General features: G+C 40.5%; 1 protein-coding gene across 1 annotated transcript; it reads right to left on the bottom strand.

Annotated features, from left to right (window-relative positions):
• Window positions 1-4,230: 4,230 nt before the first annotated feature.
• cpa5 (carboxypeptidase A5) lies at window positions 4,231-11,675 on the bottom strand. The gene is given in 14 exon segments (XM_038706589.1): window positions 4,231-4,704; window positions 5,389-5,473; window positions 5,637-5,836; window positions 6,316-6,406; window positions 6,956-7,066; window positions 7,172-7,273; window positions 7,369-7,470; window positions 9,015-9,119; window positions 9,292-9,426; window positions 9,624-9,660; window positions 9,662-9,703; window positions 10,272-10,471; window positions 11,502-11,558; window positions 11,660-11,675. Coding segments are annotated over 12 exon segments (1,284 nt in total). The 5' UTR covers window positions 10,358-10,471; window positions 11,502-11,558; window positions 11,660-11,675; the 3' UTR covers window positions 4,231-4,516.
• Window positions 11,676-13,820: the final 2,145 nt, after the last annotated feature.

The following is a 13,820-nucleotide window of genomic DNA, read 5'->3' as shown; positions in this document are numbered from 1 at the left end:
GAGACGACAGAGTTCCTCTACAACTGGGAGGACAGCGCCAGGGTTCAGAGCAGTAGACCGTGGAAATAACTCTATCTCCCCCTTGTTAACCACACAGATAAACAAACAAACACAAACAAACAACCTCTAACAAGTCCATTTTTTAGGTTACATTTCTCTGCTCCATAAAGAGACACACATCTGGATACAGTCTACAAAATAATCCTACATATGTCAGACATGTGTAAGGATTATTAGTTTCCAATATTGGAAATTACACACACCTTGAAAAGTTTAACACCACACAGAAACAATAACCAAAATCATTCAAACTCAAATTAAGATCCATGGATAGAACATTATCACATTTACAAATGAAAAACATGTTTCGTACAAAAGGAACTTTAATTTCAGACTCATTGGTAACCAGTGAATACGCACTCTCACCTCTGGATTTATTGAAACTGTAGCATTTTCCCTTAATGTTTTGGTTGATAATATATTAATAAATTGTTTATATTTGAATGTTGCCTCATCTGTGAACCTGAAAGCTGATGGTCTTTTGCACTCAAATGAATTTTTCATGTAACACTATCTCACCTGTTTGTTTTCACCAGCTGATGAACCTGTGCAGATTCACACCGTGGATATAATAGTTTGCTTTTTTAACGTTATGTCTAAAAATGTCCTGTTTAGCTCCATCAGTATGACAGCCACCAAATAAATGACATTCCTAAAATCATACAATTTCTTTTTGCTGGAGACAGAATATTTGAATGTTGATCTGACAGAAAGATATTCTGGAAGAATCTTTGTATTACATAAGATGTCATTTAGATAAATAATGTTACAGAGCTGATCCTTTTGTAAATTAAGAAACGTGCTGTATTTTGTCATTTTCTCCATGTTTGTCATGGTGTCTTATTGTGATTCCTGAACTGAAAGTGTATCAACAGCCTTTATGTGCAACGTTTTCGTCCGCTTATGCTGTTACTTGACTGATTTTATTTGTGTGTCTGTGTCTGCGTTGTGTGTGTCTGCATCAAAGTACTGTAGATTGTGATCATTACACAAACAGATTGGTTGAACCTTCATACAAATTTCATAATACAAAATGTCATAATACAAAATTGCTGTGTCACTAAAGAAGAATGGGCATTTTTCATAGCTGTAACCCACAGTTGCATTTGAAAAACAGTATTGCTAATATCCTGTTTTGTTAGCATGGTAATGACTGGCATGGTTCTTGGTCAACTTTCCCTGGTTACACTAACACGGCCTATGAATGAAAATGGAATGACTGCAGCTCTTTTTTTTTTTTTGATTAATCATATTTCACCATCAGTCTTAACTGACATTAACGATCTGATCACATGATTTGTTTGTAAATGAATGTCAAATAAGTGTAAAGTGCTGTAGCATGCTGTTTCCTTGTCAATAAGGCCGTTGTGAAATGTAGACAGAACAAATAGCAAAAGTGGCATGATGATTATGAGACAGAAAAGTTCAGAATTTCAGCTCTCATTTCTTGGTATTCACATCTAGATGTGTTAAATAACTCAGGACGTACCGCTCAGAGAGCTGTCTATGGGAAAAAGCAAGCCATTGTCAAGCTGAGAAAGAAGGAAAATCGACCAGAGCCATTGGACAAACATTGGGAATAGCAAGCACAACATTTGGAATGGTCTGAAAAGAAAGAAACTACTGGTGTACTGACAACAGACATCCAACAGGTCGGCCAAGGAAAACTACAGTAGTTGATGACAGAAATATCGTGAGAGCTGTGAAGAAAATGCCCAAAACATCAGTAAGTGCCATCAGCAACGACCTCCACAGAGCAGGGGTGAAGGATCACAATCAACTTGGAAGAAGACTCAGAGAGCAGAAATATAGAGCCACACCACAAGAGCAAACCACTCATCAGCAGAAAATCGGAAGTACAGAGCCGCAAAAGTTCTGTAACACAATCTGATGGACTGATGAGACCAAGATCAATCTCTACCAAAGTGTGGAGAAAGAAAAGAAGTGCTTATGATCCAAAGCATACAAGCTCATCTGTGAAGCATGCTGGAGGTGATGTCATGGCTTGGGCGTGCATGGCTGCTTCTGGAACAGGCTCATTAATATTTTGGATGATGTAACTGATGATGGTCGCAGCAGATGAATTCAGAAGTGGACAGAAACATTTTGTCTGCCAATTTACGGAGAAATGCATTGAAACTAATGGAGAGGAAGTTTATCATGCAGCAGGACAATGAGCAAAGCACACTGCCAACAAAACAAAGGACTTCATCAGGGGAAAAAGTGGAAGGTTTCAGACTGGCCAAGTCAATCACCTTTTCAACCACACCACAGCACTGAACGGCTCTTGTTAAGGTCTTCAATGACATCCATTTAAACGCTGACAGTGGCAGAATTTCAGTCTTAGTATTCTTGGATCTCAGTGCTGCATTCGACACGGTTGACCACCAACATATTACTAGACAGACTTGAAAACTCGGTTGGACTTTCTGGCACAGTACTAAAATGGTTTGAATCCCACTTAAAGGACAGGGACTACTTTGTGTCTATAGGTGATTACACATCTGACAAAAATGACATGTGGAGTTCCCCAAGGCTCCATTCTGGGACCTCTTTTGTTTAACATTTACATGCTTCCATTGGCTCAGATTATGAAAAACAACAAATATGTTTATAATTATGCAGATGACACACATATTACATAACCATTTCACCAGGGGACTATGATCCCATACAGGCGCCGAGTAACTGCATTGAGCAGATCAACGATTGGATGTGCCAGAATTTTATTCAATTAAACAAGAATAAACCGAAGTTATTGTTTTTAGAGCCAGTGAGGAACAATTGAAAGTCAGTGCTTGACTTCAATCTGTAATGTTAAGAACCACAAATCAAGCCAGAAATCTTGGTGTAGTCATGGACTCAGACCTGAATTTGAGGAGCCATATTAAGACAATTACAAAGTCAGCTACTATCATCTGAAGAATATCAAGGATTAAAGGACTTATGTCTCAGCAGGACCTGGAAAAGCTTATCCATGCATTTATCTTCAGTCGACTCGACTACTGTCACAGTGTCCTTACAGGGCTCCCTAAGAAATCCATCAGACAGCTGCAGCTGATTCAGAACGCTGCTGCTCGAGTCCTCACTAAGACCAAAAAGTGGATCACATCACTCCAGTTCTGAGGTCTTTACATTGCTTCCTGTATGTCAAAGAATTGATTTCAAAATCCTGCTGTTAGTTTATAAAGCACTAAATGGTTTTATAAAGCACTAAAATACATTTCCGATCTTCTGCTTCGTTACGAACCATCCAGACCTCTCAGGTCGTCTGGGATCAGGTCTTTCTGTCCCCAGAGTCAAAACTAAACAAGGAGAAGCAGCATTCAGTTATTATGCTCCGTATATTTGGAACAAACTCCCAGATAACTGCAGGTCTGCTGAAACTGTCAGTTCTTTTAAATTAAGACTGAAGACTTTTCTTTTTACCATTGCTTTTAATTAAATGTTTAAGATTTTTCTTTTTATTGTTAACATACACTGCACTGTAACTTTTACTGTCCTGTTTTTCTTTGTTTTTAGCTTTTAATATTTCCATTTAATAGTCTTTTAACCCTGACTGTAACACTGTAACTTTTATTATATTTTATGTTGCTTTTATGTTTTATGTAAAGCACTTTGAATTACCTTGTTCTTTAAAATGTGCTATACAAATAAACTTTTTGCAGTTATTGCAAGCAAGGGTTATTTATTTTGAGATTATTGTTCCTTTACTTTTGCTCACCAAAGAATGCTGTGGTCTAATACAAATGGTAAATACTCTGCATAGCACCTTTCTAGTCTTTTGACCACTCACAGTGCTTTTACACTACATAACATTCACACAGTGGTGCAATAGCCACCAGGGGCAATTCTGGGTTCAGTGTCTTGCCTGGAGGAGCCTGGCACTGAACAATCAACCTTCTAATTAACGGGCAACCTGCCTCCTGAACCACAGCCGCCCGGTGATATGTCCTGAGTTGTTTAACACATCTACATGTGAATACCAGGAAATAAAAGCTGAAATTCTGAACTCTTGTCTCATACTCATCTTTTGATCTTAAACCCAAACGTCTTCAGTAAACAACAAAAACAAAGGAATTTGCCTCACCGTTCCAATACTTTTGGAGGGGACTGTACATTTGGATTAAACTTGACAAGAACAAAGTTCCACACTGTACCACACCCAAATTTACTGCATTGTATGTATTTATTTATGGGTGTGGAATGTAGAAGAGCAAACGTGCATACATTTGTGTCCAACATGCATCCAATTTAAAAGGCATAAAATCATAAAGACATGGAACCTGCAGTTTTCTAGTGTGCTCATTTATTTGTCTGTTTGTGGTTATTGCTGTGTCTAAAAAGTAATGTATGTATCAAGTATGATGATGGTGTCTTAAAGATGACATTTTAAAGGTGACATTTGCCAATAATATCCTCTCAACAGGGGTTTCCACTTGTACACACATACACATTAGTAGGGGTTCTTGAAGGTGTGATCCATGATAGCCATGAGAGCCAGCCAAGTCTCCTGGGCGGTGGGAATGATCTGATTGGCTGGCAGAATGAAGCCATAACGGCCGGTGTCCCTCAGCTCGAAGGTGTAGGAGTACTTGATGCCCTGGTTGTAGGTCCAGTCAATGGTGCCACCGCTAGCTTGGTCTATAGTAGAAACAGGTATCACTCAGGGTATTTATATTCAAAATACAGGCTTTCAGGTGGCAGCCATAATGGAGGCCGCCCTGTCACAACAGAACTGTCACTGGTTTGCAATGAGTATGGTTTGTTTCACATTTAAAATCAGTATGTAGAACTGATATATTTCGGACTTTGGCGTCCCCCAGTGGTAGTATGAAAGAAGATATCTTTCTAACAGTTGACAATGTGTTACTATACTGTACGGTGATTTGTGACCCAATTACAAACCTTGAAAAACAGTTAATGAGTAAGTAAATAGTATGTGTCTTGCTCAAGGGCACTTCAGGTCTGACACCCCCCGTGCTGGAAAGCAGTACTAAACTTGACATCTGTTTTTTCCTCCTGTGGAGGTTTACGGTAAATGAATGTAACACAATATAATGCATAGAGTTTAGTTTACTACTACCCTTTGTTAAACATTGTTTTAATGTGTTTGTGAACCTTCTTGTATGTTGTTTGTATTCATCTTTTAGGTTTGTTAATCTGTAGTTATCCTGTTAAATAATAGATTAAATTGTTACATCTACTTGGTAGATTACAGTTGTAATGAAAGCTAGAGTAAGAAAAGAGAAAAGGATACATCCTGATAATTAGTATTATGTGGGATAAAGTGAAATGAATCTATATTATAGTATTGCTGAAACTTACAGATGGTGTTGATGATGCTGCCATATCTGTAGCTAGTGCCGTACAGGGAGGCCAGGTCAGTGATAGCCTTCTTAGCCAGTTTGTTCTGCGGGAATATTCAAATAGTTTCTCATATATTACATTTTACAGGCAAACCTTCACAGGGACTGCAATTGATGCACCCAGAGAACAAAATCTATCAGTTTTCTCAGTTTGATCATGAAAAACAATTAAAGAAATCATAAAAGGCAAGGATTTCGATTTTTTACCAGCTCAACTTCGTCCTTGGCTGGAGTCCTGGTGTAGCCGTAGGGGTACAGGAGCATCTGGGAGTAGGAATGGATGGAGACAAAGGCCTTGATGTTATTGTGGGACTTCACAAAGTCCACAATGGACTTGACCTCAGACTCAGAATTAGCCCTGGGTCCTCTGTAGGTCTCTGAGCAGGGGTTGCTGCTGGCACCAGCTCCTACACATGGATGACAACATCGTCAGAGAAACTGCAAGAAAAAACATGCCACTGTCTGTCTATAAACACCCACATTTGGTTCCTTGAGACTATATCTACTCATGGCGCAGCCACCAAAATGTGTGTTTTTTATGCAATTTGTATTGTCCTCTGCATGTTGGGAGAGCAAAAGACCATCATGTTTAAAGCCACTGCGTGTAGGAATTAAAAATGTGGTGCTTCACCATCTTCATCATCTGATTATAGTACTATTGAGCATGGCAGACAGCAAAGCACACATAATTGAAATTCTATACAAAGTAATTTTGAATGCAGGTGAAATTTATTGAAACTTGATTGAAAAAAAAGAATTACTGACCATTTTTAAAGAAAGCAAAACCTTGCTGATAATTACTTTAGACGGTAGGCTTGGAGAAAAAAAGTCTTGAGAACATTTCATGCACAGATTGGTAGATTTCAGCTTGAGAGAAAGACATTACCTCCAAAACCAGCATCCCAATTCCTGTTGGGATCGACCCCCACACAGCTGGAGCCAGAGTTGGGCTTCCTTGTCTTACGCCACATCCGGTTCTGAAAACATCAGATGTAACAATTTGTCACTTTTTTATTTCCTTTCCGTTTATGTAAGTCCTGATTTATTTATGATTTCTTTAACTGAGACCCAGAGAAATACACATTAACAGATTCACAATTATTAGATGTGTTATATCATCCTGTAACCTAATTTTCAGCACCAGTTCCTGTCTTTATGTATCTTTCCTGAGCAGATGTTACATTTGAACTTGAATGGATCTACTACTAATGGATCATCTACACAACTTATCAATGTTTAAAAAACATCAATGCATAGAGTAGTTTTATAAAGGAAGTCAGGATTTACAAGTCTTTGTATTCATGTCCTTGAAAGTGGAACAGGAAACACATGCCATGCTAAAATTCACATGACAGTCAGATTACTCTATTATCGCCTGTCATGACAACTTTGGAAGCTAAACAGGGTTCAGAACCTCTGTAGAAGCCTTTAAACGGTACCACAAGGGATATTGTCAATCTAAAACCTGAATGAAGCAGGAAATCATTCTAAAATCGCTTAGTGAAATCTAGCTATGAGAGGCTCACAGTGGTGTGTGTGTAGGAGAAGCCATCAGGGTTGGTCACAATCTCCAGAAAGATGTCCATCTTGTTGAGGATGGCAGTGAGAGCGGGGTCACGTCCATAATCAGTCACAATCTACTTACAGATATGTAAAGAAGACAATGTTTATTGTAGCAGGTTATTGGTCAGAAGCTGCAGTGACAGTGACAACCAAAAACACTGTGTAAATGATCAAATCACCTTTTTTGCGAACCAGGTGCCGCTGGCCTGAGTGACCCACTCTCTGGAATGGATTCCAGTGTCGAGCCAAATGGCGGGCCGGTTGGTTCCACCAGTGCTAAACTAAAATACAAGAGAAGAATAAATGAGTAGATATACATACAATTATGTGTTTCCTCATTTTTCGTCATTTGCTGGACACTGTTTGTTTTGTTTACCTTAAGCACATTCAGGGGACGACCCTCGTAGCTTTGACCAATCACTATCTTGCTGACCAGGTTGGGATTCTCAGCCACCAGCATGTCCTGGAAACTGTAGATCTAAATCAAAGACAAAATCCTTTATTCACGAGCATCAGTTGAGTATGACATAATTCTGTTTTGTCTTAAGTGAGTTTAAATCTTTTGTGGAAGTACCGTCAAGTTGGAATATAGAGTGCTTTTTTGATGCAGATCATCAGGGATGCATTCAGAGCCAAGTTTGCCAAAGGTGTAAAACCTTCTGTTTTTGTAAGCTAAAACATGTAGTCCTTTTGTTTGCAGTGTATACAGTTATTTTTTTACATTTTCTATACTTTTAAAAGACACCTTTGGGGATTGCTCAGGCCAAGGGATATCTGACGCAATACAGGGTACAGGCAGCAGACGGGTACAGGGAGGCCAGAAGGGCTGCAGCTTTGGTGGTCGCTGAAGCGAAAACCCAGGTATAAGTTTGTGGAGGCTGTGGAGAAAGACTTTTGTTTGAGCTCAAGGTAGGTCTGGCAAACCGTCAGATGACTCAGGAAAGAAAAGCAATGCTTGGCTTAAGCAGTAGAGGAGAATTGCTGACCCTGATTGGGGATGTTGTCAAGCAGTGGAAAGAGCACTTTGAGGAGCTGTGAATAAGATTTGCCCGGACATGGTGAAGGCTTTGGACAATTTTTGACTGACATGGCTGACATGCCTCTTCAGCATTGTGCGTAGTACAGTGACAGTGCCTGTGGACTGGCAGACAGGGATGGTGGGCCAGAGGGTTTATTCTAATTATCAGGGTGTAACACTATTCAGCAACCCTTATGCCAGGGTACTGGAAAAGTAGGTCGACCAATTGTTGAACCTCAGATCGAGGAAGGGCAATGCAGATTCCATCCTGGTCATCAAACAGTGGACCAGCTAATTACCCTTGCAGCGTTGCAAGAAGGGCCATATTAGGGTTATCTAACATGTGCCCATCCAGTCTACATGTATTTTGTGGACTTGGAGAAGGCTCACAAAAGGCATAGCTTTCAATTTACCAGTTAATCCCTGCTCTCCCTTAAAGACAGGGTGAGGAGCTCAGACATCTGGTGGGAGCTTGTGGAGCTGCTGCTCCTTTGCTTCAAAAGGAGCCAGTTGAGGTGGTTTGGGCATCTGATCAGGATGCCTCCTGTGCATCTTCCTTTGGAGGTTTTTCCAGGTACATCCAGGGTAAACCACGAACACGCCTTAGAGATTGTTTACTTTGTCTCGATCCCCTAGGAGGAGTTGGAAAATATTTCTGCTGCTACCTTTGACCAGGTCCCGTATGAGCAAAAGATGGATGGATTGATGGATGGATGGATGGCCTTTTAAGTATGTATTTGTTTCCATATATTGACTTGACATATATTATTTTGGTTTTGTTGTTGGTTGCAGGGGTATTGCCACACTTAAGGGATAAATCAATTCACACACTTTACTTACAAAATACTCACCTTGACCTAGCAAATTGTTAATAACTTATGTATAAATGGTACAAATAACATCTGGATTGTTTTTTATAGATTGGAAAACTATTCAACAAAAGTTGTCTGTGAAAATAATGCTTTTACTGGATGACAGTAGCCAGGGCGAGTGTGTGTACCAACCTCACTGATGGTGTGGTACCTGGAGAAGTCGAAGCTGTCAGTGTTTCTGGGCTCAGCGACACGAGTAGCCAACTCCATCTCCTCCTGCTCATCATCCAGCACAGCCTGCGTGACAAATTGAGTCCAACAAATTTATTTATTGTTTAGTCAGATTAAGCTTTGGCACAAAAAAAAACACCTCAGACTTCAATGAACCTCAAAACCATGTGAATCTAACTTCAGTTTTGTTACTATTGAAGCAGGATTTGAGAATCCAGTCTGTTTGCAGGTCTCATACCTGTAGGTCATCAATCATGATGACGTACTCAACGTCCTGAGTCTCCAGGTAAATTTTGACGGACTGCAGGCTGTGGTTGGGAACTCTGACATCAATAGGAGTTTTCACATCAGTCACCTCCCTCCAGAAGTCCAGCTGAAAGAAACCACAGATATCACACAACAAATTATATTTTATTTTAATTTATTCACTAATTGCAAAAGAGTAAGAGTAAGAGTATAAGAGTAGAAACAATAAGGTGTCACTCATTTAAAGCTTTGCTCTTTTATGTTTTACTTTCCATTTTTATTTTAGCATATGTTTTAACTTTATTGTTTGTGGATGATGATTACCTCAAACTCAATAATGCTCTCCAGGTCCTTGATAAGACAGCTGGACGTCATCCTTTGCAACAATGCGAAGCACTTGATGTCTGCAAAAAAAAAAAACACAATGTTTTACATCCTTTTACTCAACACCAAGACAGAAGTTGGGAGACGTGGGGTGAAGTAAGATTTATCAAGGCTGGCTGGTACAGCTTATGCAGAAGTTGACACAAATCATGTCCAAACATCCATGGTTTAACCACCCTGAAAAAACAAACAATCTGTCCTTGAGATCTTTTTATTGACATCATTGCAACGACAGACATATACCACTAGGAGAAATTGAGAAAATGTGTTTTCCTGTAATTTGGGTGACCCTTTGAAAAGTCACAATGTGCATCAAGTGTGCAGTATTTCCTGTGCTGGCCTTGTAAATTTCCACAGAAAAATAAAAGCCTTTGCATTTATTTTGAAAGTGGAGTTATCATTTTAGGCATCTGAACCAGTTTAAATTGACAGGTTTCACCAGGATACATTCAGGTCAAAAAGGGACAATAAATAGAGTTGTGTTATTGATGTGTGCTAGATATTGATTCATTATTGTTTCACTTACATAAATCACTTATACAGATTACACCCTACACAGTTGTGAGAGGCTCTGGGAGGCCTACTTACCCCTCAAACGTCTCCTTGCCAAGAACGGCCACAAACAGCGCGGTGAGTGCGAGCAGCCCCCTCATCATGACTGACAATGTGAACATGGCAGAGCCGAACACAGGCTTTTATGGCTGACGGTGCCAGGTCATGTGTCCAAATCCCAACCTTGCTTAAGGTGATGGAGATGTGTCAACAGCTGATCGTTTTCCCACACCAGCCTGGAGATAACAGACCAAAAGTTGCACCATGCACCTATATGTTTTTGACATATCTGCCGTTTTGTTCAGTTTACAAAGAAAGAGGAAGGTTGTTCAAGGTATTTATTACATATACATGTTATGCAAACAAAAGAGCACAATAAGTAGTCACATAGAGGAACAAACCTGGGGCTGAAGTGAGTCTGTAAAATGTCAGAAAACAGTAAAGAATTCCCCCCATACTTTACAGACCAAGTCTTTGCTTTTCCCAAAAGAAAGCCTTTTATGGCTTTAATATTTGCTTTTAATCTTTTTTTATAGAAATGTCTTCATCAATAAATGTAGCCTTTATTTTTGTTGCCAGAAAACACCAACAATGAACAATATGTCTTTATCGCAACTGTTGTCAGATATATATTGTGCCATAGTCACTTTTTCCTGTTGTTGTTGTTGGGTGAATAAAATACAGTTTCTAATCAACCTTTTCTACAGCTGGCATGAAGTGCTGGTCTAAATTCAGTTTGGAGCCTCACAGCTGTGAGTTTCCGCTTCCTCTTTGTTACTGTTGGGGCAAGATTGCAAGCAGCAAGTAGCTTCAGTGAGCTAAATTTAAACCAGCTGCTGGAATATTTGTGCTGTGAGCTCTACATGTTAGCAGAGAAACACTACCAGTCATGAAACATCTTGAGATGTCAGAGGTCAAAACTTCACATCTGGGCTTTCACATAATAGGAAAATGAGCTATCCGCCAAAAAATGTGACACCAGCACTAACAAAGCCTGCATCGTTGTAGCACTCATAGTTAAAGTAAATAGCCAGCTTTTGCCTTCCACTTCTAAAACAGTCACATTTTAGTGGGCATAGTCATCGAGACTGTTTAAATACTGAGCAATGGAAACCAGATAAGGCATTTTTAAATCACACTAAAATCCAATTCTTTCCTATATCATCACCTTCTAATGTCCTTATCAGAAAATATCACCTACACATTTGAACATCATTTAAAGCAAGTACACACAATAGCAAATTTAAAATCCTTGACATTACTCACTAATTTGACTTCTATCCTCGTGTCCCGGAATCCGCAACTTTGTGTTATGCAACCCAGCTGATAAAGACATAGCAGAGGAAAAATAAAGAGAAAGAACCTGAGAGTCAGAGAGTCAGAGTCAGGTGTGGGAAAACATCTGCTATGATTCACAGACATACAGTCAAGCAGTCAGTGCGTAAGTAAAGAGTCCTTAAGGCACTGAGCTCCTGAGCTGAGGTATCACTGAAGGCAGCCTCCACGGACATCTAAACTCTGTTTTTGTCACAGTGAAGCGGCATTTTGACAATATGTAACTTCCTTATTTTGATGTACTACTTTCTGCTGACACATGTAGTCACTGATAAATGGACTGCACTTATATAGCGCCTTTCTAGTCTTCTGACCCCTCAAAGCGCTTTACACTATTTCACACTATACAAGGTAGATTTATTTATCATTTTAAAGCACAGGGTTCTATAACAAGATGAAGTTTTGGTTCCCTTTTATCCTACACTCACAAAAAGCAAACTTTATGTACAAAAATGAAAAATAAAACGATGGGTGGATAAATAACAAGTCATGCAAATTAAACTATTTTAGATGGTGGCGTGCTGAGGATGAATTGAGGAGTCTCACAGACTTAGAGAAGAAGCCGTTCTGAAGTTTGGCAGCACAACTGCAACTACTTCTGTATCTCTTGCAAAAAGGCAGCAGGGTGATCACTGATCAATGATCTTCTGAGCGGCTATAATCACCTTCAGAGCCCTTGTGTCCTGGGCTGTGCACATCCCATGCCAGTTGGTGATGTTTCCAGTCAGGATGCTTTCTATTGCTCCTCTGTAAATGTTAATGAGAACTTTGTACAGGAATTTTGGCTTCTTAAGTTTCCTTATGCTCCACCTCAGCTCCACTGATGTAGACAGGACTGTGTGCCTTCACCTTCTTTATTCCTAAAATAAACAATCAGCTCCGTGGTTTTGCTGTTAAGCAGAAGGTTGTTTTCTGTGCACCACTCTGGAAGCTTGTTTATTTCCACCCAATATGAAGTCTCATTGTTATTTGATATCCAGCCAATGATGGAGGTGTCATCCGCAAACTTATAAACAGAGTGTCAGAGGATGCAATTATAGGTATACGCAGCATTAGCAGGAGTGGACTGAGCACACAGCCCCAGGGGGCTCCGGTGTTGAGCCCAAAAGTAGAGGTGGTGTGACCGCCAATCTGAACTGTCTGGATCTGTTTGTGAGGAACTCCAAAATCCATTTGCTGAGTGTGGTACTCAAGCCCAGATGACTAAATTTGTCAATCAGTTTCATGGGGAGATTGTGTTGCATGCTGACCCAAGAAAGTACCATGCAAGGTGACAACTGCTCATCAGAAAGGAAACAGAAACTAATCACATTCACAAACATTGTCTTGCCTAAGGACACTTTGACATGCAGACTGGAGGAGCCAGGGCTCAAACCACTGACCTTCTAATTAGTGGAGGACCCTCTCTATCTCCTGAGCTATGGCCACTGTCAAGAAATATATATATTGAGGTAATTAGAAACAGTTTTTCAGGAAGTAAAAATAATTAGATTTTACTAGTCATTTGGATGATGGCGGTAGATATGGCCCAGCTTGTTGTGGTGGCAGCCCGGCTGACGGTGAGTGTCCTGGTTTTTTTTTCTCCTTTTAATCAGTTATTCTGCTTTTTCCTTGGTTTTCTGTTCCCTGCCTGCCTCCCTGTGTTTTCTCCCCTGTGTGCTCTCTCTCCCTCTGCTCCTGAGCCCAGCCAACTACCTGCACCTGCACCTCATCAGCCACCTCGTCAGCCTGCCACACCTGCCAGTAGTCAACCTCGTCCCTGCCTGTATTTCAACCCCGGTTCTCCACACCATTCTTGCTTGATCGTTGTTGCTCCATACCCAGTGCCACTTCTGCATTCATGTTTTTGATTTTTCTCAATTTTCCTGTGCTTTGTTGCTTCTGTCACTAACCCTGTCTCTTTGTCTGCTTTCCTCCCAGGTTCACTCACTCTTGTCCTCCGTCCAGTCGGCTGGGCTCTTCCTCTGTTCCTTTCTTCCTCGGACTTCCCTCATGGCATCCTCCCAGTCCTTCCTTGCCTCCCCGCTTCCTCGTCCCCAGTGTTCCCCGGCTCCCTGGTCCCAGTCCCGCCGGTTTCCCTGTGCCAGTCTTTCCCCGGCATCCACCTCTCCTCCACTCCAGTCCTTCAACCCCCTTTTCCCTTAATAAACCTCCTTCGCTCTGAGCGCTGCATTTGGGTCCTCTCTGTCCCCACACCACACCACCCATAACACAGCTTGAAAGTGACCACAGCAAAAATAGGTAGGTAGG

Source organism: Micropterus salmoides, unplaced genomic scaffold, assembly GCF_014851395.1.
Source record: "Micropterus salmoides isolate LMB-PRFRI ecotype aquatic unplaced genomic scaffold, ASM1485139v1 Ms_hic_scaffold_8, whole genome shotgun sequence".
Lineage (NCBI taxonomy): Eukaryota > Metazoa > Chordata > Actinopteri > Centrarchiformes > Centrarchidae > Micropterus > Micropterus salmoides.
Note: the sequence above shows the minus strand (reverse complement) of the source record. Positions and strands in the feature narration are given on the sequence as shown.